This window comes from Amblyraja radiata, chromosome 4 (genome assembly GCF_010909765.2).
Source record: "Amblyraja radiata isolate CabotCenter1 chromosome 4, sAmbRad1.1.pri, whole genome shotgun sequence".
Classification (NCBI taxonomy): Eukaryota; Metazoa; Chordata; class Chondrichthyes; order Rajiformes; family Rajidae; genus Amblyraja; species Amblyraja radiata.
In genome coordinates, this window is record NC_045959.1 from 20,319,872 (window position 1) to 20,342,856 (window position 22,985).

General features: G+C 44.1%; 1 protein-coding gene across 3 annotated transcripts in view; it reads right to left on the reverse strand.

Annotated features, from left to right (window-relative positions):
• The window catches only part of nfatc1 (nuclear factor of activated T cells 1), a 261,410-nt gene that overhangs the window by 144,337 nt on the left and 94,088 nt on the right, over nt 1-22,985 (reverse strand). For 2 of the 3 annotated variants that reach the window (XM_033019055.1, XM_033019053.1), the window contains exons 7-8: nt 5,331-5,386; nt 2,056-2,188 (exon numbers count right to left, since the gene is read on the reverse strand). The exons of the other annotated variant lie outside the window; for it this stretch is intronic. In XM_033019055.1, coding sequence (XP_032874946.1) covers nt 2,056-2,188; nt 5,331-5,386 — 189 coding nt within the window. The remainder of the gene's footprint in view (nt 1-2,055; nt 2,189-5,330; nt 5,387-22,985) is intronic. 3 annotated transcript variants of the gene reach the window in all.

Genomic DNA, 22,985 nt, shown 5'->3' on the forward strand with positions numbered 1-22,985 from the left:
CACCTAAGCTCAATTTTGAGTGTCATAACAAAGGGTCTGAATAGTTATCTAAATGTGATATTTCAGGGTTTTTTTTAAAGCACTATGCAAACATTTCTAAGCACCTGTTTTCACTTTTTTATTATGGGGTATTAGGTGTAGATTGATGATTAAAATCAAATGAATTTAATCCATTTCAGAATAAGGCTGTAACGTAACAAATTGTGGAAAAAGTGAAGGGGTTTGAATACATTCTGAATGCACTTTATTTCATATATTTACCTATATATCTTTATCTATATATCCATATCTATATTTACACAAAAAGCTGGAATAACTCAGCGGACAGGCAGCATCGCTGGTGAGAAGGAATGGGTGACGATTCGTGTCAAGACCATTAAATAATAAAACTCTAAAATTGCCCTTCCATGTCATCACAACTGATTATGTGAACATTCTATGCAAAGAACTCTCTTAAACTTTGTGTCCTGTCCTCTAGTTGTTGATTCCCTTACCCTGGGAAAACACTGCGCACTGACCTTATTTCTTCCCCTTGTGATGTCATGCACCTCTAAAAGATAACTCCTTAGTCTCCTGTTCTCCATGGAATAAAGTGCTAGCCTGCCCAAACTTCCCTATAGATCATCTCTTCCAGTCCTTGCAACATCCTCCTAAATCTTCATTGCACTCTTTCCAGCTTAATGGCATCTTTCCTTGAGCAGGGTGACCAAAACTGAGCACAACACTCCAATTGCAGTCTCATCAACGTCTTGTACAACTCTAACACAACGTCTGAAGAAAGGTCTCGACCCGAAACGTCATCCATTCCTTCTCTTCAGAGATGATGCCTGCCCCACTGAGTTAATCCAGCTTTTTGTGTCTATCTTCGGTTTAAACCAGCATCTGCAGTTCCTTCCTACACACGTCCCAACTTCTACATTCAGTTCCCTGAATGATGAAGGCAAGCATGCCAAAAATCTTCTTCACCGACCTATCTACCTGCAATGCCACTTTCTGGGAACTTTGCACTCATAATTCTTAATTCCTTTGCTCAACAACACTCCCCAGGTCCCTATGGTTTGCTGTCAAGGCCATGCCCTGGTTTGACTTCCCAAAATACAACACTTATCTGAATAAACTCAATTTGCCATTCCTCTGGCCACATGCCCACTGATCAAGATCCTGCAGCAATTCTTGATAACCATCTTCACAGTCGATGATACCACCTGCTTTTGTGTCACCGTAAAATTACTAATCAAGCCTTGTACATCCTCAGCCAAATGGTTGATATAGATGACAAACAGCAATGGGCCCTGTGCCGATCCCCGAGACCTACTGTACCATTAGTCAAAGGGTACTAGTGTTAAAAACAACCTTCCACACTTTCTTTCTGACCATGAAGCCAATTTTGAATCGATCTCTCCCTGAATCCCATGTGATCAAACCTTTCAAAGCAACCTACCATTTGGAAACCTTTTCAAGGCCTTGCTGAAGTCCATTTGGCCATGCCTTCATAAACCTTCTTGGCTATTTCTCTGAGACATGATCTCCCATGCGTAAAAGCATGCTGACCGTGCCTAATCAACTCCTGTTTTCCCAAATACATGTACATCTCAATCCTGAGAATCCTCTCCAGCTACGAACCTACCAGAGATGTTAGGTTGACTGGTCTCGTACTAATTAATTGATTGAAGTTTAGTCAAACAACAAAATGTTGCAATTGGACCCTGGTCTTTTAAACAGTTTGTCTTTTCTCTCTGAATTTCATAGCTTAAATGCATATTGTGTCCTTAATATAGTACAAGTGCCCAAGGCACTTCATATGCTATTCCAGAAAAAATAATATCAAGCCACACACGAAGATAATCGGACAGACCCAAACATGAAGTGCACTTTGAGGAACATCTTATCCAAAGGCAGAGCTAATGTTTTGGGGATGTAGAGCACAAGGGGGGTGGCAGGTCCCCAGAAACTATGGCCCTCACAGCTAGAGATATGGGAATTCAATTCAGGGGAAAGTAAGATGTTTGAATTGGAACATGATAGATATGTAGCCATTTCAATGTGAGCAGTTACCATTAGCTGGTAGATAGGAAAAGCGCTGACTTTGGCTCCTCTTCCGTTTCCCATTGCAGACATAGAAATAAACTTGAACAGGGCTGGTAATGCGCTGGTTCCGATAGGGCGGAATTTCAACAATGAGTGTATTCTGCAACCAAGAAAATAAAAAAAAGACTTGATAAAATGCTCAGAAGACCATCGGCAGATTCTGCAGTGAATTAGATTCATTGAGTCATGCAAAATGGAAACAGGCCTTTCAGACCATTGAGCCCGTGTTGACCTTCAAGCACCAGTTTACACTACAACCAACATTTCTCCGCACATTCATTTCATTTCACCCCCAGATTTTTGCCATCAGAGACAGTTTCCGGTGGCCAATTCTCCTGTCAGCCTGAGCATCTTTGGGATTGGGAGGAAACCTGAGTAACCTGTGGAAATCCCCACAGTCCTACAGGGACAATATCAGGGCCGGCCTTAGGAGGTGCGGGGCCCAATTGGTAACAATTTAATGAGCCCCTGGTTCCCAGCCAAGGTCTGTAGAATCATAGAAATATAAATAAAGTCTATTATAGACTTTATATCTCTATGGTAGAATGGAAAGTAATCAAAATGTTTGCTTAAAAAGTGCCTGTGAGTTAATGGACCAAACAGATCTAAGCTCCATTTTAATATAAAATTGCATACATGTAAGCCTACAAGTAACAAACAAAATATGTAGATCACCTCTGAAAAGTACATAGTTACAATACCACTTGTTTTAGTGACTGTGAAATGAAAAAAAAAGTAATTTAATTAAATAGATCCTGGAAAACCAATAACCATTGGTGAAAAACCAGTCCAGGCATTAAATTTTGGGCTTCAGCCCCATCCTACCCTTTGGGCTTCTACCCCATCCTAACTTAGTTGTGTGTGTGTGTGTTAGTTGTCTGTGTGTGATGTATGAAATTCTGTTCAGACTGAAAGGTCTGAATGACAATAAAGGATACTTGATACTTGATGTGTGTGGGGAGGGAAGGAGAGAAGGGTAGGGGGGGAAGGAGAGAAGAGAGGGAGGGAAGGAGGAAAGGAGAGAAAGAAGGGAAGGAAGGAAGGAGAGAAGGGAGGGAGGGAGGGAAGGAGAAAATGGATAAGAGAGAGAGGAAGGAGGGAGGGAAGGAGAGAGGGAAGGAGAGAAGGGAGGGAGAGAAGGGAGGGAGGGAAGAAGGGAAGGAGAGAAGGGAGGGAGAGGGCCGGCGGCGGGAGCGGACGGGTGTGAGCTGAGGCCGATGTTTGTAAACGTTGCTCTAACCCCCGGCCCGGCCCTCCCTGTATTGTTCACCACGTCTCCCCGGGGAGAGAGAGGGGTGGAGCCGGGGCTGTGTGCGTGAAGCACGGCGACTGGAGGGGCGGGAGCCCTGCCCCAGAACCGTGAGGGAACGACCCACCTCCCCCTCTCCCCCTTCTCCATTCCCCCTCACACCGCCCTCCCCGTCTACCCCTTTCTTTCGCCTCCACCCCTCTACTCTCTGTCCACCCCTCTCTCCACCCTCCACCCAGGGTAGATCTACCCGAGCCAAGAGTAGATTACTCTAGTGCGGGGCCCCCTTAGGCGCGGGGCCCAATTGGGAGAAATTGGTCCAATTGGCTTAAGGCCAGCTCTGGACAATATGTAAAGGCCACCAGACAGCAGCAGAGAACAGAATTTAACCCAGGTCCCTGGAATTGAGGGTTAGCAGCATTGTGCCACCTTAAATTCGTAAAGTTGTGATCGTGGGACAAACACTTGAGCGTTAACCAGTACCGTGAATTGCAAACATTTGCTAGCCTATAGTTGAAGCACGTTGATGAGAGATTTTAATGCACATACGGAGGCTTATTCTCCATGAATACTCTAGTGGCACTGGTTGAGAATTTGCCATGAGCATAAAAAGGAGTAAAAGCGGCAGCCATTCCTATTCAGTCTAATGCAGGGACAAAGGCATCATGTGTGACAGAATGCACCTCACACACACAACTGTACACCTTCTGCAATCTCAGTGCAGAAAACAAAGATTCTGACAGAAGTATGTTGAGAACCAGGTTAAGAGTGGGACTGAGGCGGAAAGAGATGAATAAAGGGATGATAATTGGGAGAATGAGATAGTGAGCAAGAATCAGGGACACGGTCAGGAACAGCGAGATGATCTATGAGAGCTAATGGAGATAACCCAACACAGAAGAAGTTCAGAAGTTATTGAAAGGAAGTCGGATAGTGGTAGGCATTGGGAATTGCAATCAGTAACAATGAAAAATTAAATAAGCACCTAACTTGGAGAAGATGGATGCTTCAGAATCCCTTGGCTAGTTACAATCAGGGCTTTTAACTATCACTATGGGCTTCACAAGTGCAATAGGATTTCATGCAAGTGACATCTAAACCAGCACACTGAGTATTATTTGACATCACTGTGTATGCTCAGTGGCCCCTATGCAAAGCAAGTTATAACCAATTAACTTAAACTGACTAACTAACTGAAACAGTTTTCTTATGATTTCAGGGGAAAAGATGGGAATTAGCTGAAGTGGAGTGTAAATTATTGATAATAATTCCAAGAATTACTTATTATCATCTGAGCGTCTGAAATATTACCATCATTACTCCCCGCCGTTGCTCTTTTAGCTGGTATGTCATTCATTCCCTGGTCTAATAAAACAAACTGCTTATTCTGTTTATTAATTATGGATTGAAGTCCACAGTCAGATGTTTGTTAGTTTTTGACAATCCGTTTAGAATTAACTGTGAACAAACTTCCTTGGTGGCGATATCTTTTTAGCTTCACTTTTAAAAATAAGGGAAGAAAAACTGGAATATCTGATTCTTTTAAATGTGCACAAGATGTGGGGATTGCTACCAATACCAGCATCTCTATGTGTCCCCAAAACTGATAAGGCAGCTAAAAATTAACAATGCTGTGTTGTCTGGACTGCTATGTAGTTCAGACACAGTAAGGATGCCAGATTTATTTCCCTTACAGGACATAAGTGAACCAGATAGGATTTTACAACAGACTAGTAGTACTTACCATTTCTGAATTAAACATTTTTTTTTAAATCCAACTTTGTTTTATTAGTTGAATTTAAACTCCCCAGCTGCCTTGGTAGGATTTAAACTCGTATCTCTCGATCAATGACTCAGCATTTTAACCACTAGCCAAGTAACTTAATCACCCTGCTACTTTACCATTAAATGCCAATTCTGCAATAATAATGCTTCACATTTACCCAACTGTACAGAGGTACTAGAACATATCCACCTGATTAAGGACACTTACAGGTTTAAAGAACTCCTTGTCAGTCTTTGCTTCAGTCTCCCACACATGATGTCCATCTGGTGAGAAATCATAATGTATTTTCAATAGCGAATGTTTCTTCCTTTATTTGTATCCTCCGAGAGATTTCATGAACAGAATGCAGTAGAACTCTGATAATCCGGCATCAGATTGTTTGGAAATCCTGACAGTGCGGCGTCTGATTCACTTATTAGTCTGCGATGTGAACCAGGGGTCTGGAGTGCAGGTGGGGTCTTCAGCTAAAGCCAAAGGTCCAGACTACAGTGGAGACTGGGGGCAGAGTTGGAGTTGGTGTCAAGATCTCCAGGGGTCTAGTTCATAGTTAGTTTTGTTGCTGGAATCATGGTCTGAAATTGCTAGTATCTTTTTTTCCCTTTAAACTCACCCGACACACTGGAACATTTATTATAGTACTAGTTAACAGATTTTTAAAAAAGTTAAGTAAAAGACTGCTTTCATAGATGTATTATCCAAAGTTCTGTCTGTCCCTCATACCAATATCACATGGCTGCCGGATTATCGGAGTTTTAACAAGGGTCAGAGAGTTAGAGAAATAGAGCATGGTCCACTGAATCCATGCGAACAATTGCACATTTATACTAATCCTATACCAATCCCATTTTTTAAATTATTCACACATTCTCATCAACTCACCGTGTATTTATCCATTGATGTACACACCAGGGGACAATTTGCAACAGGCAATTAGTCTGCCAACCTGCACATTTTTGGGAAGGAGGGAGGAAAGTGGAGCACCTGGAGGAAACTAATAGTGTTACCGGGAGCACATACGCACTCCACATAGGCAGTGCTGGAGTTTAGGAATTAACCTTGTCACTGGAGATGAGGCAACAATTCTACTAACATTGTGCCACCGTGCTGTTTTTTGTCATTAGTCACAGGTAATATTAAGGAAAAAGATTATTGGTTTATTTTATAGAATGGTTGTCAGAATAAAAGTATTATACACTGTTCAGTTTATCAGCCAGCCTGCAGTTTTAACGTCCTGTATATAACTCTCACTTTAACCATCACTTTCACTATATCAATGTCCTTCACTTTTTCATGCATCTTACAGTTTTGCATCCATTCACTTCTGCTGCATCACCCGGACCTGTAATCTTTATGCTCAACTGTTTTTGACCTGCACAACTTCAATTTAAAATAGTTTATCATGCTATACTATCCTTGCAAAACAATTACGGGTGACATTATTTATTTTAATGCAATAAGCAGCATGTACTATTCAGAAATGGCTTGTTCTGCAGTAGCAGAATAGTTCTTGATTAAACTCCCATGGCAATGGCTACTATTAGTGTTGGATTGTACACAGCATTGAAACATGATATGTACAGTAACTATTGTTTATTTCTTCATTTGTAAAAATAAATTGATTAATTATTCACTTTCGTTGGAGAATTGCAGCTTTGAGCTCCAGCTTTGCAGCTAGATAATTAAGCTCTTCCCGAGTGTAATTGTTTGCAGATGAAGGCTTTCAAATGGGCCCATTAAACCAATAATGCAATGCCAGAGTATTCAAATTGCTTATAATTAATTGTTTACATGAGACTTACGTGTTAAGATACAAGTCCCAAAATGAGTCCGTATGAAAACTATAAATATTAAATATAGCTGCCACACCCCCAACTTTCTCTCTTCTGCCAAGGGGACACATTATCAAGGTTCCTAGTGGGAACAGGGACCAGGAGGTGTAAAATGCCAGTTTTCCCCTCACTGTCCCATCTCCCCTCTCGGTAGCATTACTGTCTTAATCACCGGGCTCTCTCTTGTTGCAATTACCTGCCTATCTAAGGCAGGAGACTTGTAATGAGTTAATCACAGTCCTACTAAGAATATAGTAGCACCATAAGACCTTGAGGCATGAATGCTTGAATCATGCTCCACACATGTGCTGCTTGATATCAGGTGCTCAGCTGTCTAAGCGATGGTGCCTATAAAGAATGCCTAGTAAACAGCTCACTCCAGAGGTTTGAGAACAGAAAATTAGGCTGACTCTCCAGTGGAAGACCAAGTCAGTCTAGATTATCTTCTCAAATCTCTGGATTTAGCTCCTGAGTCTTGGCTGAATAGAACAGTCGGCTTTTGGCACTTCCGCAGCTCCACTCTGGGCCCCTTGTTACTGTGTTACATAGGAGATGCCAAGCATACATCAGTAGGGTGGTAGTTAGGAACCTGTTCTGCCAGCATAGGCAGCTGAAGCCCCATTGCAATCAGGCCTCATCACATTTGAACTGGCTGATTGCCAGTGCTCATCTTACTCCATATAGGCAGCTTGCCAGTTGTAAAGACGGGAACTCTTGTAAGGTGCCCATGCCTTAAAGGCAGCCTGAAATTCCTTAAAGGGGAGGTGCAGTCTGCAGTAGTAATTTGTGCAAAATTAGTTTTCCAAAAGGACGTGATATTGCCTTGGGGCCCCACAGCTGTCCATTGCAGCTTGCAAGCTACTTATAGAGCAATAGGAGACAGGAATGACAGTGTCTTCAACTCCAATGGACAAGGTTGGCTTGTCAGCTTACTCGGGGACAAAAGAGAGTAATGGCAGATTTCACGATTTGCACAGCCATGCACCACCCTATTTTAAACTCAGCACTCCTCTACGCCTTCTCTTCCCATCCACAATAAGGCTCTTCGTCATTCCGCTTGTAGCGAGAATACAAATCTCCAAAATCTGCCCGCACCATCCTGCTCCTCCCACTCTTGGTTACTCCTGCTGCATCCTCACCACCGCACCAGGTGCAAGGCTCTCTCATACTACCCCAGAAATGTTCTGCTGGACAGATGCTGACCCATTGGAGCTCATCTTGCCAGCAAATTGCAGAAGGGGAAGCACAGGAGTGGGAGGAATACTTGATACCCCATTGACTCAGAGAGCCATGGAGGCAGCTGTCACTGATGTCAGTAAAGGGCCTGTCCCACTTCCGCGACCTGGGCTCGCAAATTACGCGACCTTGTGGTCGCTTGAGGCGTACGGGCACCGTATGGCTGCGCGGGGCAGGTCCCACTTAGAAACGCGGAGTTGTGCGGGGCTGGTCCCGACATCGCGCAGGGCTCCGAAAATCTGAGAGTGTCCGAAATCTTTGCGCGCCAACGGCCTGTCAGCACGCAGGCACATTGCGGTCGTACGCAGCGTCATGATGGCGTACGCAGCATCTTGACGGCGTACGCCTAGCGCATGGCGTGGTGTGATGACATCACCACCCGACGTTGTGCGACGCCCAAATTCAGTCGGCCCGCCTCCTGCCCAGCTGATTGGTAAGCATGACGCAAATGACGTCACGCGCGTACTTAGCGCGAACTTCGCGTGAACTCCACTGCCGTTTGGTCGCGCCAAACGCACACAATCGCATGCAAGTGGGACAGGCCCTTTAGAGACCATTGCCAGTGTAAGGGGGTCACAGTTTAAGAATCTGTGGAATTCTCTGCCACTGAAGGTAGTTGAGGCCAGTTCATTTGGCTATATTTAAGAGGGAGTTAGATGTGGCCCTTGTGGCTAAAGGGATCAGGGGGTATGGAGAGAAGGCAGGGAAGGGATACTGAGTTGGATGATCAGCCATGATCAAATTGAATGGCGGTGCAGGCTCGAAGGGCTGAATGGCCTACTCCTGCACCTATTTTCTATGTTTCTATGATTCTATGAAGGCAGTAGAGGTCAATTCACCGGATGCTTTCAAGAAAGAGTTGGATTTAGATCTTAGGGCTATAGAAATTTAGGGATATGGAGGAAAAAGCAGGAATGGGGTACTGATTATAGATGATCAGCCATGATCATTTTAAATGGCGGTGCTGGCTCAAAGGGCCAAATGGACTTATTCCTGCACCTATTTTTCAATGTTTCTGTTAGCACCTATTGGTGCTAAATACAATCATGTTTTAAGGCATCATCAGATTCATATTTTGGTGGCACAGTGGTGCAGTGGTAGAGTTACAGTGCCAGAGACCCGGGTTCAATCCTGACTACAGGTGCCGTCTGTACGGAGTTTGTACATTCTCCCTGTGACCGAGTGGGTTTTCCCGGGGTGTTCCGGTTTCCTCCCAAAGACGTACAGGTTTGTAGGTTAATTGGCTTTGGGAAAAATTGTAAATTGTCCCAAGTATGTAGGATAGTGTATGGGGGATCGCTGGGCGGCATTGACTAGTTGGGCTGAAGAGCCTGTTTCTGCGCTGTATCTCTAAACTAAATTAAAGCCAAATAAACGCATATGAAAAAGGATCCGGATTTGGGACATCTCACCCTTTGAGTCTGTTCCATCATTCATCAGGATCTTGCCTGATCTTTTACCTCCGCTCCATTCTCGAGCACTATCTTTCATATCCATTCCCTTAACATTCAGAAATCTATCGATCTCCATTTTGAATTAATATAACGACTAACCCTCCCCAGCAGACTGGAGTTGAGAATTTCTACTCCTTATTCCATATTTATATCCCCTGGCCCTAGACACATCAGCCATCGGAAACATCTGCCCTTCATGGGCTTTACATTTCATTGCAGTCACCTCTCGTTCTTCTAATCCCAGGGAAATGCAGGCCTAGTCCAGTCAATGTCTCCTCATATAGCAAACCCACCATCTGTGAAAGCAGCCAAGTGACTCTTCACTGCACACCTTTTATGTCAAGTACATTCTTTCTTAGGTAAGAAGACCTCAGTCCACACACTACTCTAGGGGGGGGGGCGTCTCACTGAGGCTCTGCACAGCAGCAATAAGATATCCATACTCCTGTATTCAGTTATCTTGTAGTAACGGCTGACACGTTGTCTTTCCAATGCATGCTGCACCTGCATGTTTGTCTTCAGTGATTTGTATAAACATACCTTCGTCCTTTGAATTTCAACACCACCCAATTTAACCGACACAGTCGACAACCAATTTAATCACACACAGAGTGGTGAATCTCTGGAATTCTTTGCCACAGAAGGTAGTTGAGGCCAGTTCATTGGCTATATTTAAGAGGGAATTAGATGTGGCCCTTGTGGCTAAAGGGATCAGGGGATATGGAGAGAAGGCAGGTACAGGATACTGAGTTGGATGATCAGCCATGATCATATTGAATGGCGGTGCAGGCTCGAAGGGCCGAATGGCCTACTCCTGCACCTATTTTCTATGTTTCTATGTTTCTATGACATTTGTCTTTATTCTGTTATGTGACCTCAAGTGACCTCAAGTGACCTCATATGTTATCATATTCTATTCTATTCGCTATGTTCTCATCCACATACTCAGTTTGTCTATAACCCCTTGATCATAAGGTCATAAGGTCATTAGGAATAGGAGTAGAGTTAGGCCATTTGGCCCATCAAGTCTACTCTGTCATTCAATCATGGCTGATCTATTTCTCACTCCGAACCCCATTCTCCTGCCTTCTCCCCATAACCACTGACACCTGTACTAATCAAGAATCTATCTATCTCTGCCTTAAAAAATATCAACTGACTTGGCCTCCACAGCCTTCTGTGGCAAAGAATTCCAGAGATTCACCACCCTCGGACTAATGACATTTCTCCTGATCTCCTTCCTAAAAGGACGTCTTTTAATTCTGAGGCTATGACCTCTAGTCCTAGACTCTCGCACTAGTGGAAACATACTATCCATATACACTCTATCCAAGCCTTTCACTATTCTGTATGTTTCAATGAGGTCCCCCCTCGTTCTTCTAAACTCCAGTGAGTACAGTCCCAGTGCCGACAAACGTTCATCATAAGTTAACCTCCTCATTCCTGGGATCGTTCTTGTAAACCTCCACTGGACCCTCTCCAGAGCTAGCACATCCTTCCTCAGATATGATATCTCTTTATATCCTCTTCCACAGGCACAATCACACCTAATTTAGTACCATCAAAGTGAGCACTCAGAGCATCAGAACCACATGAAACCACACACAATATCATCTGATTCTCCACTGTGCTCACTGCGCCTCCATCACCAGAGTATGGTCCCCCTTATTCCTACATCCTGGCGGCATGATAAGCAAGTGCAGGTATAGGTTATTCACCCATTTGAGTATGCTCAGCTCATTTAATGTACTACTTCATCAACTTTCTGATCCCCATTCTTTGATTCGCTTGGTAATTCGACTGGTGGGGGCCAGGAACGCACTGCCAGGGATTGTTGTGGAGGCAGACAGGAAAATGGTGCTTAAGGATAAAGGGGAGATCTTTTAGGACTGAGATGAGAAAAACATTTTTTACACAGAGAGTGGTGAATCTCTGGAATTCTCTGCCACAGAATGTAGTTGAGGCCAGTTAATTGGCTATATTTAGAGGGAGTTAGATGTGGCCCTTGTGGCTAAAGGTATCAGGGGGTATGGAGAGAAAGCAGGTACAGGATACTGAGTTGGATGATCAGCCATGATCATATTGAATGGCAGTGCAGGCTCGAAGGGCCGAATGGCCTACTCCTGCATCTATTTTCTATGTTTCTATGTTTCTATGTAATAGGCTTTTAGGTAGGTGCATGGAAATGCAGGGAATAGAGGGATCCTCTATTCTAGATCATATAGAAGCAGATGAGATCAGTTCACCTTGGCATCAGCCTCGGCACAAACATTGTGGACCAATTGGTCGAACAAGCACGTTTGACCATCCTACCCACGTGGTTCAATCTCCTTCTCCCTCATCCCAATATCCGTTCTCATTCTAACATTATGCAGGGCATCAAACTGCAAAGGTAACTCTTAGTTCTCTCATTGAACTGTAAAGATCTCCATCCTCATGTTCTGTCCAAACCCAATTCCAAGCTTCTATTTATTGTATGCAGTGGTGTGCGTAGGACTTCAAATCTCCCAATCGCTGGAGGGCTGAGGCCAGGCTTCCTTAACATTATTAGATGAATGAGTGAATGCACATCCTTCAACTCAACAAACTATTAACTTTGGGTCGGGATGTAGGCCCAGATTCCACCTTTGCAGATTACCCTGCATTTTGTTAGCTGCTTAGTATTCCAAGCAACGATGCATAACTTGCTTTTGCCATCAGCAGAGGAACTGAAAGCAGTGAGAAAATCTCTTGGGCTTTAAACAAATAGTTTATTAATGTTTTTGGTAAAGAAATATACGCCCACGGTACCCACACGTAACCCTGTAATGAGGAATCGATACCCTGGGCACCCTTACACTGTTCAGATAAAACAAGGTGAAACACATTCCAAACGCAAAAGAACACAATGCTGTAAATCCATAATAAACCTGGGGGGGGATACTTAACAGATCGGGCAACATCCACTGAGAGAGAAATCACAGCGACAAAGTCATCTGAACTTTCACTGACAGGAAATGGTGTCTATTTATTTCTCTAGTTGTCTGGCACGCTGAACGTTTGCAGAACTATTTGCTCTCATGTTAAATCATAGGTGCTATACTTAAACTTGGTGGTATTAAGGCCCAAATTTAGATTGGCCCAAAGTCCTTTTGAGATCTGGCACCAGGTTGCAAGCAAGGGGCGGAGAGAGGGAGGGCGAGGGGGGGGGGGGGGGGGGGGGGAGGAAGAAGGGTGTGAGAAAGAGGGGTGAGAGATTGGGGGAGAGAGAGTGGGAGAGAGAGAGAGAGAGAGAGAGAGAGGGATTGAGAAAGTGGAGGAGAGAACAGGGGAGAGAGAGCGGGGAGAGAGAGAGTGGGGAAGAGAGAGTGGGGAAGAGAGGGGGCAAGAGGGGGAAGAGAGGGGGGAGTGAGGGGGAGAGAGAGAAGGAGTGTGAGGGGGAGACAGAGGGGAGGGGATGTAGAGGGCGGCGACAGAGGGGAGGATGGGGGTGGGAGAGGGAGGGACGGGGAGCAGAGGGAGGGACGGGGGCAGGGGGGGATTGGGAGCGAGAGGGGTGGGGTGCGAGGGGAGAGAGGTAGAGAGAGGGGGTAGAGGAAGGAGAGAGGAGGGGGTTGAGGGGGTTTGAGGGGCGAGAGAGGAGGGGGAGAGAGGAGAGGGAGAGAGGAGAGGAGAGGGGGGAGAGAGGAGGAGGAGAGAGGAGGAGGAGAGAGGAGGAGGAGAGAGGAGGGGAGAGAGGAGGGGGAGAGGGTAGGTGGAAAAGAGGTGGGTGGGGCGGGAGAGAGGTGGGGGGGGGGGGTGGTAGAGGGTCTGAATCCGGAAGATTCAGACTTCACAAAGTTTGCATCACGCCTTTGTTTTTTTTTAGTTAAAAGGAATCTTAGATTGTACAAATACCGGATGCTTTACAATCAACGGTGTAAGTACTATTATGGTGCAATAGTAATAAAAAGCGCAATTTGAAACAGTAAATTATGGAACATAAATGGCATTGATATGTTACTCTAAATGCACTTGCAAGTCACTTTGCTGGGCTCTCCCTCGGAATCAATGGTGATTTATTTCAGTGTTACAATTTTATAATTTATTTTTCCTATCTTTTGTGCTGTAATGTCATCTATTTTGCTTAGTTTATTACCGTCCTGTAAGCGCACTTGTAGAGTACTATCAGAATACTTCTCTTCTTGAGTCTGAAGAAGGGTCCCAACCCGAAAGGTCACCCATCATTTTTCTCCTGAGATGCTGACTGACCCGCTGAGTTACTCCAGCACTTTGTGGCCACTCTGCTTTCTCATTGGGAGTACGGATTCATTTGACACCCAGTCCAAGTATCATTCAACGGAGTTCCGCCATCAAGCTGGTTAGTTTGTCAATGCATACTTTATCAATGGATGCAGATAAAAGATAGCATCATTTTTAAATGAAAATGCATTGGGTGTGACTCCACCATGCAAATTGGGTGTGAACTCCATCAACTGTGTCAAGTCAAGTCAGCTGGAACAGTCCGTTGCAGGGGTGGAAGGGGTCTCCCATGATTTTATTGGCTCTGAAGTTGCACCTCCTGATGTATAGTTCCTGCAGGGGGGCGGGTGAAGTTCCCATAGTGCGTTCGGCCGAACGTAAGCAGTTGTTTATGTAACCAAGAAATAACGTGCGCAGTGATCTCCCCTTTATACTATCCCATAACAGTGAACCTTTGCAACTGATTTATAAAGACAGACCAACATAAACCATGCATTACAATCCAAACTTCATAATTATTTTTAGAGTTAGGCTATTGAAATTCACAGTGTATTAACCAAATCCTCAAGGGCATTCTATTTGTATGATCATCTTGATGATAAACACATTAATTTCACAAGGCTCTGTTTTGTTTCTTACTACCTTTTCCCTGATGGCCTTCGTTTCATGTGTGCAGGGGACTCACATAAATTATTCTATATTGCAACAACAGAATAATGGGTGTGGTAGAGCTGTTGCCTCACAGCTCGAGCAGCCTGTGTTCAATCCCAATCTCCATGCTGTCTGTTCCAATATTTTGTGATTTCATGGACCACTCTTAGATGCCACATCCCAAATATGTGAGGGTTGGTGCGTTAATTGCCCACTGCAAAAACTCCACTCAGTGCATAGCTAAAGGAAACAATCTGGGAGAGTTGGTGGGAAGATAGGTACAAAGTGCTGGAGTAACTCAGCGGGTCAGGCAGAATCTCTGGAGAAAAAGGACAGGCCGATTGGGATTGGAACCCTACTTCAGACCCAAGATGTCACTCGTACTTTTTCTCCAGAGATGGTGCCTGAACCCGCTGAGTTAGTCCAGCAGGTTCAGGCAGCTAGAGTAACTCAGCTGCCTGAATTACTCCAGCTGCCTAAATCTGCTGACAGCACTTTGTGTCTGTCTTTGGTATAAACCAGCATCTGCAGTTCCTTTCTGCACAGAGTTGGTGCGAATGTGAGGTGAATACATTTCAGAGAAAATTAGTGGGAACATGAGATTGGTCTATCAGCTGGCTTAGATTCATAGAAATATAGAAACATAGAAAATAGGCACAGGAGTAGGCCATTCAGCCCTCTGAGCCAGCACCGTCATTCAATATGATCATGGCTGATCATCCAAAATCAGTACCCCGTTCCTGCTCTCTTCCCATATCCCTTGATTCCGTTAGCCCAAAGAGCATTATCTAACGCTCTCTTGAAAGCATCCAGTGAAATTACCTCCAGTGCCTTCTGTGGCAGCGAATTTCACAGATTCACAACTCTCTGGGTGAAAATGTTTTTCCTCATCTCAGTCTTAAATGACCTACCGCTTTTTCTTAAACTGTGGCCCCTGGTTCTGGACTCCCGCAACATCAAGAACATTTTTGTTGCATCTAGCCTGTCCAATCCCTTAATAGTGTTATATGTTTTTATATGTCTCCTCCTTCTAAATTCCAGTGAATATAAGCTCAGTCGATCCATTCTTTCATCATATGTCAGTCCCACCAACCCGGAAATTAACCTGGTGAACCTACGCTGCCCTCCCTCAATAGCAAGAATGCCCTTCCTCAAATTAGGAGACCAAAACTGCACAAAATACTCCAGGTGTGGTCTCACCAGGGCCCTGTACAATTGCAGTAGGACTTCCTTGCTCCTATACTCAAATTATCTCGCTATGAAGCCAACATGCCATTTGCTTTCGATAAGACAAGATAAGGCATTCGATAAGACAGAATAGCCTCCTTCCATGGAGGGAGGCAATATGGTACATGGTGTAGTACAGGGACCCAGAGACTGGCAAATGCCAGGCGTGCAAACAATACCCAACCCGCAAGAACATTCCTTGGCATCACTCTATCCTTATTTTCAGGGGTCTTGGATTCAGACCCTCAATCTTTGGCACATCATTTGAGAGCAATAATAACAATTCCATTCACATTGCATCTTTAAAACAATAAATAAAAATCCCAGGGTGTGCTTGAATATGCTTGAATTCATATGCTTGAATTCAATCCGTACATTAAAAAGAGGTGACCAGACGCTTTGTTAAAGCAGTAAGTTTTAATGGGCATCGTAATGAAGAAGAAGAAGTGGGAAGCTTTAGGGAGGGAATTCCAGAGCTTACTACCCTGGGCAAATTAATGTTTTAGGACTGTACACAAAATATACCCAGTACTCAAATTCTGGCAGTATTTCCAAATTAAAACTACTGTCAGGTTTTGATTTCATATCAAATTTTGTCATTACTAATTTGACTTGGCCATAAGAACAAACTAACAAATGTAACAAAGTCTGTTAGCAAATTAAATTAAAAGGTAAGGGTATTTTCCATTCCTTTGTTAGCAGTTTCAACGGAGAGTGGAAAATATCGAGACTTTTCTGGCTGCGAAATGCCAAGACATTTTTTTCAACCATACACTGAATTAAGAGTATTACTCTACAAAACAAAATAGCACTGGTCTTGTTCCATGATGCATATTTCATAGGAGAATTCATTTTAAATCTTATGATGTAGTTTGCTTAAAAAGAGCAGATTGTATCGATGGTTAAAGTTTTATATATTTTTTTAAAGAAAATGAGCAGTAAAGGAAGTTCTTGTGTATCAAGTATACTCCTGGGAACTCTTCCTACGTCAAACTTTGACCAAGTTCACAATCAGGTTTAAACACCATCGAGTTAAATGAAAGAGTGAAGAGTGCCCAGAAAGAAAATTTAAGATTATCATTGGAAGGCTGTCCTTTATAAAAACAGGAATGATAATATTTCTTTCAACTTAGGTTTAAAGTGATTGGTAGAAGGATTAGAGGGAACATGTTGTATTTTTAAACACAGAGGGTGGTGTGGATCTGGAACCTACCATCTGTAAAGATAATAAAGACAGAATTTCTAATGACATTTGAAAAGTGCTTGGATATGTTCCAGATGCACTTGGACTTGGTGGGCTACAAAGCAAGGCAGGATTAAAATGGATGCCAAAGCACAAAGTGCTGAAGTAACTCAGTGGGTCAGGCAACATTTGATAGGCAAGGTTTTGGGTCAGAAATCTTCTGGCCATCCTGGCCACACACTCATCTCCCTGCTACCTTCAGGTAGAAGGTACAGGAGCCTGAAAACGGCAACAACCAGGTTCAGGAATAGCTACTTCCCCACAGCCATCAGGCTATTAAACCTGGCTCGGACAAAACTCTGATTATTGGTGGCCCATTATCTGCTATTTGCACTTTATCGGTTTATTTGTTTATGTGTGTATATATATGTATTGTGGTATATGGACACACTGATCTGTTTTGTAGTAAATGCCTACTATGTTCTGTGTGCTAAGCAAAGCAAGAATTTCATTAACCTATCCGGGACACATGACAATAAGCTCACTTGAACTTGAACTTCTTCAGACTGAAGGAGTAGCTGAAGAAGGAAGGGGCCCAACCCAAAGCATTGCCTATCCATTCCCTCCACAGACACTGCCTGACCAGCTGAGTTGCACCAGCACTTTGTGCTTTGCTCAAGATTCCAGCATCTATAGTTCCTTGTGTCTTAAAAATGCTAGTTATCTCTATGTTAACTGAATGGACATAAATGCCCTTCTGTGTTATGAATATTCCAAGATTCTATGAGTCAAAGTTCCGGAAGTGGCGGCGCTGCCTTGCAGCTGCGGCTCGCCTGCAGTCCGTTTGTCTTTTCTGTTTTTTGTTTTCTCTTGTCCCGTTTTTACAGTTTATTTTGGTTTATTTAGTTGTGTATGTGTGGGGGGGGGTGGGTGTAACATGTTTTTTTACTCTTCCTTCGGGGGGGGATGCGACCTTTCCTGCCGTATCCCCCGTCTCCGTGTCCGTCTGCGCTGAGGCCTATCGCGGAGCTGGCGGCCTCCAACTGCGAACGACCTCGAGGCTGCGGAGTCAGAGCCAGGACTTACCAACGCGAGGCTGGCCGACTTCGGGGCTGTGGTTGCGGTGCGACCCAACTTCCGACCCGACTTTGGAGCCTCGGAGGCTCGGCCGCGGGCCAGTGGACGACTTCATCGGGAGCTCGAGTTCTGTTTTCCGGAGCTCCCGCAACTACAGCTGCGTCCGCTGGACTGGAGGACGGCAGCTTCGGCAGCTTCGACCGCCCCGGGCCGCGGAGTTTGAACCGGCCCGTTTGCGGAGCACGGATTCAGCCGCGGGACTTACCTACCATCACCCGGTGGGGTCACAACATCGGAGGCTTGGATTGCCTCAGCACAGAGGGAGAGCAAGGAGGGAAGAGACAATGACTTTGGGACTTAAACTGTGTTGAGTGTTTGTTATTTATTCTATGTTATGACTGCAGGCTAAACCATTTTGTTGCACTGAAAAGTGCAATGACAATAAATTGAATCAAAAAAATCCAAAAAAAAGCAATATTGCTGACAGACCTGTACTGAGAAGATCTACAGGACAAGGACAAAGTCAGAAACTCGTCAGCAACAATGCCAACAATTGCTAACAGCTGGAAAACTATTTTATGAGGGCCTCTGCTATAGCGGTCCCTATATTCTGACCAGAGATCAAAGACAAGCCCTGTCCAGCGAGTGTAAGGGGAGGATGCTTGGTTTCTAAGTATTTCTTGCAGCAGAACAGTAGACACAGCTGACTGGAATGGAAACAGTTATACAAATTGTCGAGCAATTTCCCCCACCGGCTCCTTCCAACGTCTGGTGAAATATTTTTGAAGTTAAAGGTCACACAGAAAACATAAGCTCACTGATTGATTGCAAGAGGTCTTGGACCACCAAGCAAATCTTCCTCTCATGCTTTCAAGCTTGGAGAGCTACAATCAAATTAGGGTGTGGTGTGAAAGGCGACAATACTAAGGGCTGAGCAACTATGTTAGGGTGTGCTAGGGTTTCATACAGTCTCTGTGCAGTCCAAAACAATCTCTTTCCTATGAATTTCTCCTCCTCTTCTTGAGAAGACCTCTTAACAAAGGAGCACGCGACACACAGGCATAACCGTCCTTAAGCTGACACCAGGGTGGAGATAGGAGAGGCTCCATTTTCCTCATAACATCAGCCCGAATCAACCACAGAAATCCCTTCATTAACTTATGTAACGGAGGAAGTTCCAGAGCTTGCCCACTGGGAGTTCTGCCAGCTGAGGTTTCACTAGTTTGGACCAGGTGCAGGAATACCAAGGAATGGGGAGGAATGGTGGCAAGGGAAAACAAGACAATTGGCAATGTCTTGGTTTAATTTAATTGTAATATATTTAATTCCTTGTGATTTTTGTTGTTGTTTTTAATGGTTTAGAAAAACACACAGTAAAATTGGGGGCAGCACAAAAGCGCAAAGAGTGGATAACACCAGAAACGCCCAACACAATCCAACAGAGGAGAAAGTTAAAGGGGAAAATGAACAACTCAAGAACAAGAGCTGAAAAGGCTTTAGCCCAAAATGAGTACAATAGATGCCACAAAGAAGTGCGAAAGAACATCAGGAGGGAACATCAAGAGAACACAGGTGGAGAGGCTAGCCAAAGAGGCAGACATTGCAGCGACTCAAAGGGACATGAGGGAGTTATATACCATCACAAGGAAATTGTCCGGGACATATCTGCATAGTAATAAACCAATTACAGACAAGAACGGCCAACTGATTTCAACCCAGGAGGCGCAGCTCGACAGATGGGTAGAACATTTCGAAGAAGTCCTAAACAGGCCACCAACCGGCTGTAAAGACACACATTCCCAAAGCCAGGATACCACTACAAATCAAGTGTGACAGACCAACAAAATCAGAAATAAAGGCTGCAATCAAGCAACAGAAAACTGGCAAGGCTGCTGGCCCTGACAATATTCCCCTTGAAGCCCTAAAGGTAGATATAGACTCATCAATAGACTCAAGACCTGCTCGGTGGCGTTTTGGGAGAATTTGGGAGGAGGAAAAGACATCCACAGATGGGCAGAGGGATACATCGTGAAACTGCCAGAAAAAGATGACCTAAGAAAATGTGACAACTACCGAGGGATCACCCTACTTTCTGTACACAGTAAATTTCTCAACCGTGTCATCCTCACCTGTCAACAGGAAGCTGTAGACAAAAGGCTCTGGGACCAGCAAGCAGGATTCAGGAAGGATCGTTCATGCACAGACCACATAGCAACATTACGCATCATCATTGAGCAGTCTATTGAATGGAACACGTCCCTGTACATCAACTTCATCGACTTTGAGAAAGCATTTGACAGCATAGATAGGACAACACTATGGCGCCTAATGGACTACTATGGAATTCCCACCAAGATCATAAACCTAATCAAGAACTCGTATGATGGAACTTCATGCAAAGTTATGCATGCAGGCCAGCTCTCTCAGAGCTTTAGTGTCAGGACGTCTGTTGTCACCATTCCTGTTCCTCCTGGCAATTGACTGGATCATGATGGAAACAACTGAAGGGAAAATAAATGGAATTCAGTGGACAATGTGGGAGCAGCTAGATGATCTTGACTTTGCAGATGACATAGCTCTCCTTTCACACACACAGATGCAAATGCAGGAGAAGACGGACAGACTCTCACAAGCTGCAACAAAACTTTGTCTTACACCCAATACAGCAAAGACACCGGTGATGAGGATCCGCTCCAAAACCAGCAACCCTATCCTTATGCACAGCACTGCTCTAGAAACAGTCACATACCTAGGCAGTGCTGTGGACATCACCGGAGGGGCAGAGGCAGACAGAAAAAGTAGAATCAATAAGGCTAGGGTGGTGTTTAACATGCTCAGGAAGGTCTGGAGCTCAAAACACATCTCAATCAACCATCTTTAATATGCATCTTTAACTCAAATGTGAAACAGGTGATGCTGTACGGATCAGAGACATGGAAAACAACAAAACACACTACAAAGAGGCTGCAAACATTCATTAACACCTGCCTTAGGAGAATACTTGACATCTGGTGGAGAGACAAAGTAAGCAATGTGGAGCTGTAGAAAAGAACAAGCCAGGAGCCCATTGACTTACAAATTCGAAGGATAAAATGGAGTTGGGTTGGACATACCCTCAGGAAACCTGCCACAAACATCTGCCACCCGGCAAGCCCTGAAATGGAACCCCCAAGGAAAAAGGAAAAGAGGTCACCCCAGGAACAGCTGGAGAAGAGGTGTCCAGATAGAAATGTCTGAGAGTGGGCTCAACTGGGGAGATCTTGAAAGAACTGCCAACAAACGTGTGAGGTGGAGGACATTGGTCAAGAGGAGCAAAAGGCTTAAGAAGAACAAGAACAATGGCACAAAGGCTGCCTTGCTACCTTACCCCGATTCAATCCTGACTATTAGTGCTGTCTGTACAGAGTTTGTACGTTCCCCCTGTGACCGCATGGGTTTTCCCCAGGAGCTCCAGTTTCCTTCCATACTCCAAAGACGTACAGGTTTGTAGGTTAATTGGCTTTTGTAAAAATTGTAAAATTGTCCCTAGTATGTGGGATAGTGCTAATGTACGGGGGGTGATCACTGGTCAGCATGGTCTCGGCAGGCTGAAGGGCCTATTTCCATGCTGTACCTCCATTAATCCAGTATGCTCAAGATTTTGGAAGTGCTCGACTGGCAGATTGTGCAGACTGCTGGGTGTTACGCCTATTAATTCTCCAACTTTTTTCATTCACTCCTTTTTAAAAGCTGCACAATAAGTTTTTTTAAATGCAGCAAACTCAATAAGGAAGATGTGGGAAATTAGGCCTTGGTGTGTTAATGGGAGCACAGGAACTCGGGCTTTGCTGTGTTAAGATAGATGGAAACCAGGGCCCTGCTGTGTTAAAGGTAAATGGGAACCAGGGCCCTGCTGTGTTAAAGGTAAATGGGAACCATGGCCCTGCTGTGTTAAAGAGAGTGCAGTGCATCGTTTTATGTTGAGCTAAACACTCTTGGCGCATGGCTTAGTAAGAATTCTTCTGATTGGTTGTGGGGCTTTGCTGTTGGTTTCTCCACAGGTACGCCCTTGTACAGGACACCTGCTAAAAAACTCTTTAATAATTGAACTTTGTTGTTAGTCACAAAGAATTAGTAAGCAGCTGTTGCCTGGGAAGTCCCATTCCTTAACCGCTCACTGCCAACTCTGGCCCAATGTTTAATCATGAAGGCCAGTACAATGTCAATGCATGGAGTACACATTTCACAAGCCTCACAAATAGTGATAAAATACAAGGGAAACTGAGGAAGAAAGTGAATTGCCCGCAGTGCCTGAGTATTAAGTTAAAGACTTAATTACAGAATAAAACTAAATATAGTTTCAGTGATTTAACAGCTATTTAGCAACAATGATGCGCAGTTATGCACCAGTGAAAGTTCCCCAGGAAGAATTGGCTTATGCAATAGAGTGGAAAAGACAAATCATAAGAAGTCAGTAGCACTTCATTTTCACAGGAGCAGAAGTTGTTATGCATCAGACAGCAGACAATTCCTCACATTATGTCTGGAGAGCTGTGAGGAAAGTCTCAACTCCCACGCACTGGGATATCCTCCAAGAGGGCATTAGTCTCTCTGAGTAAACATGTTTTGCAGGTTTGCATTGTTGAATTTTTTAAAAGTGCAATGGGAAAGGGGAGCAAAGAGTGGAAAAATCATCCCATAAGATTTTCTTTCTCAATATCTGACTACAGAAGGGTCTTGCTAACGCAAAGGGCACCTGTTTATATTAAAATATGCCTATTGTATTCATGATAAGAAAAATAATCTTCAGTGGAATGGAGCGCAACAGAGCACATTGATTCATTAAGAATCACTGAAACAGCACAAATCCACAATTGCATTAATCCTGTACAAAAATAATATAGTGTATTTTTCATTTCACATCATACCCTTTCCACTGACTCACAGTTGTCAAAGTATTGACGGGAATTATATAATTCATTGCATATAGGAAGTTGGCCATTAT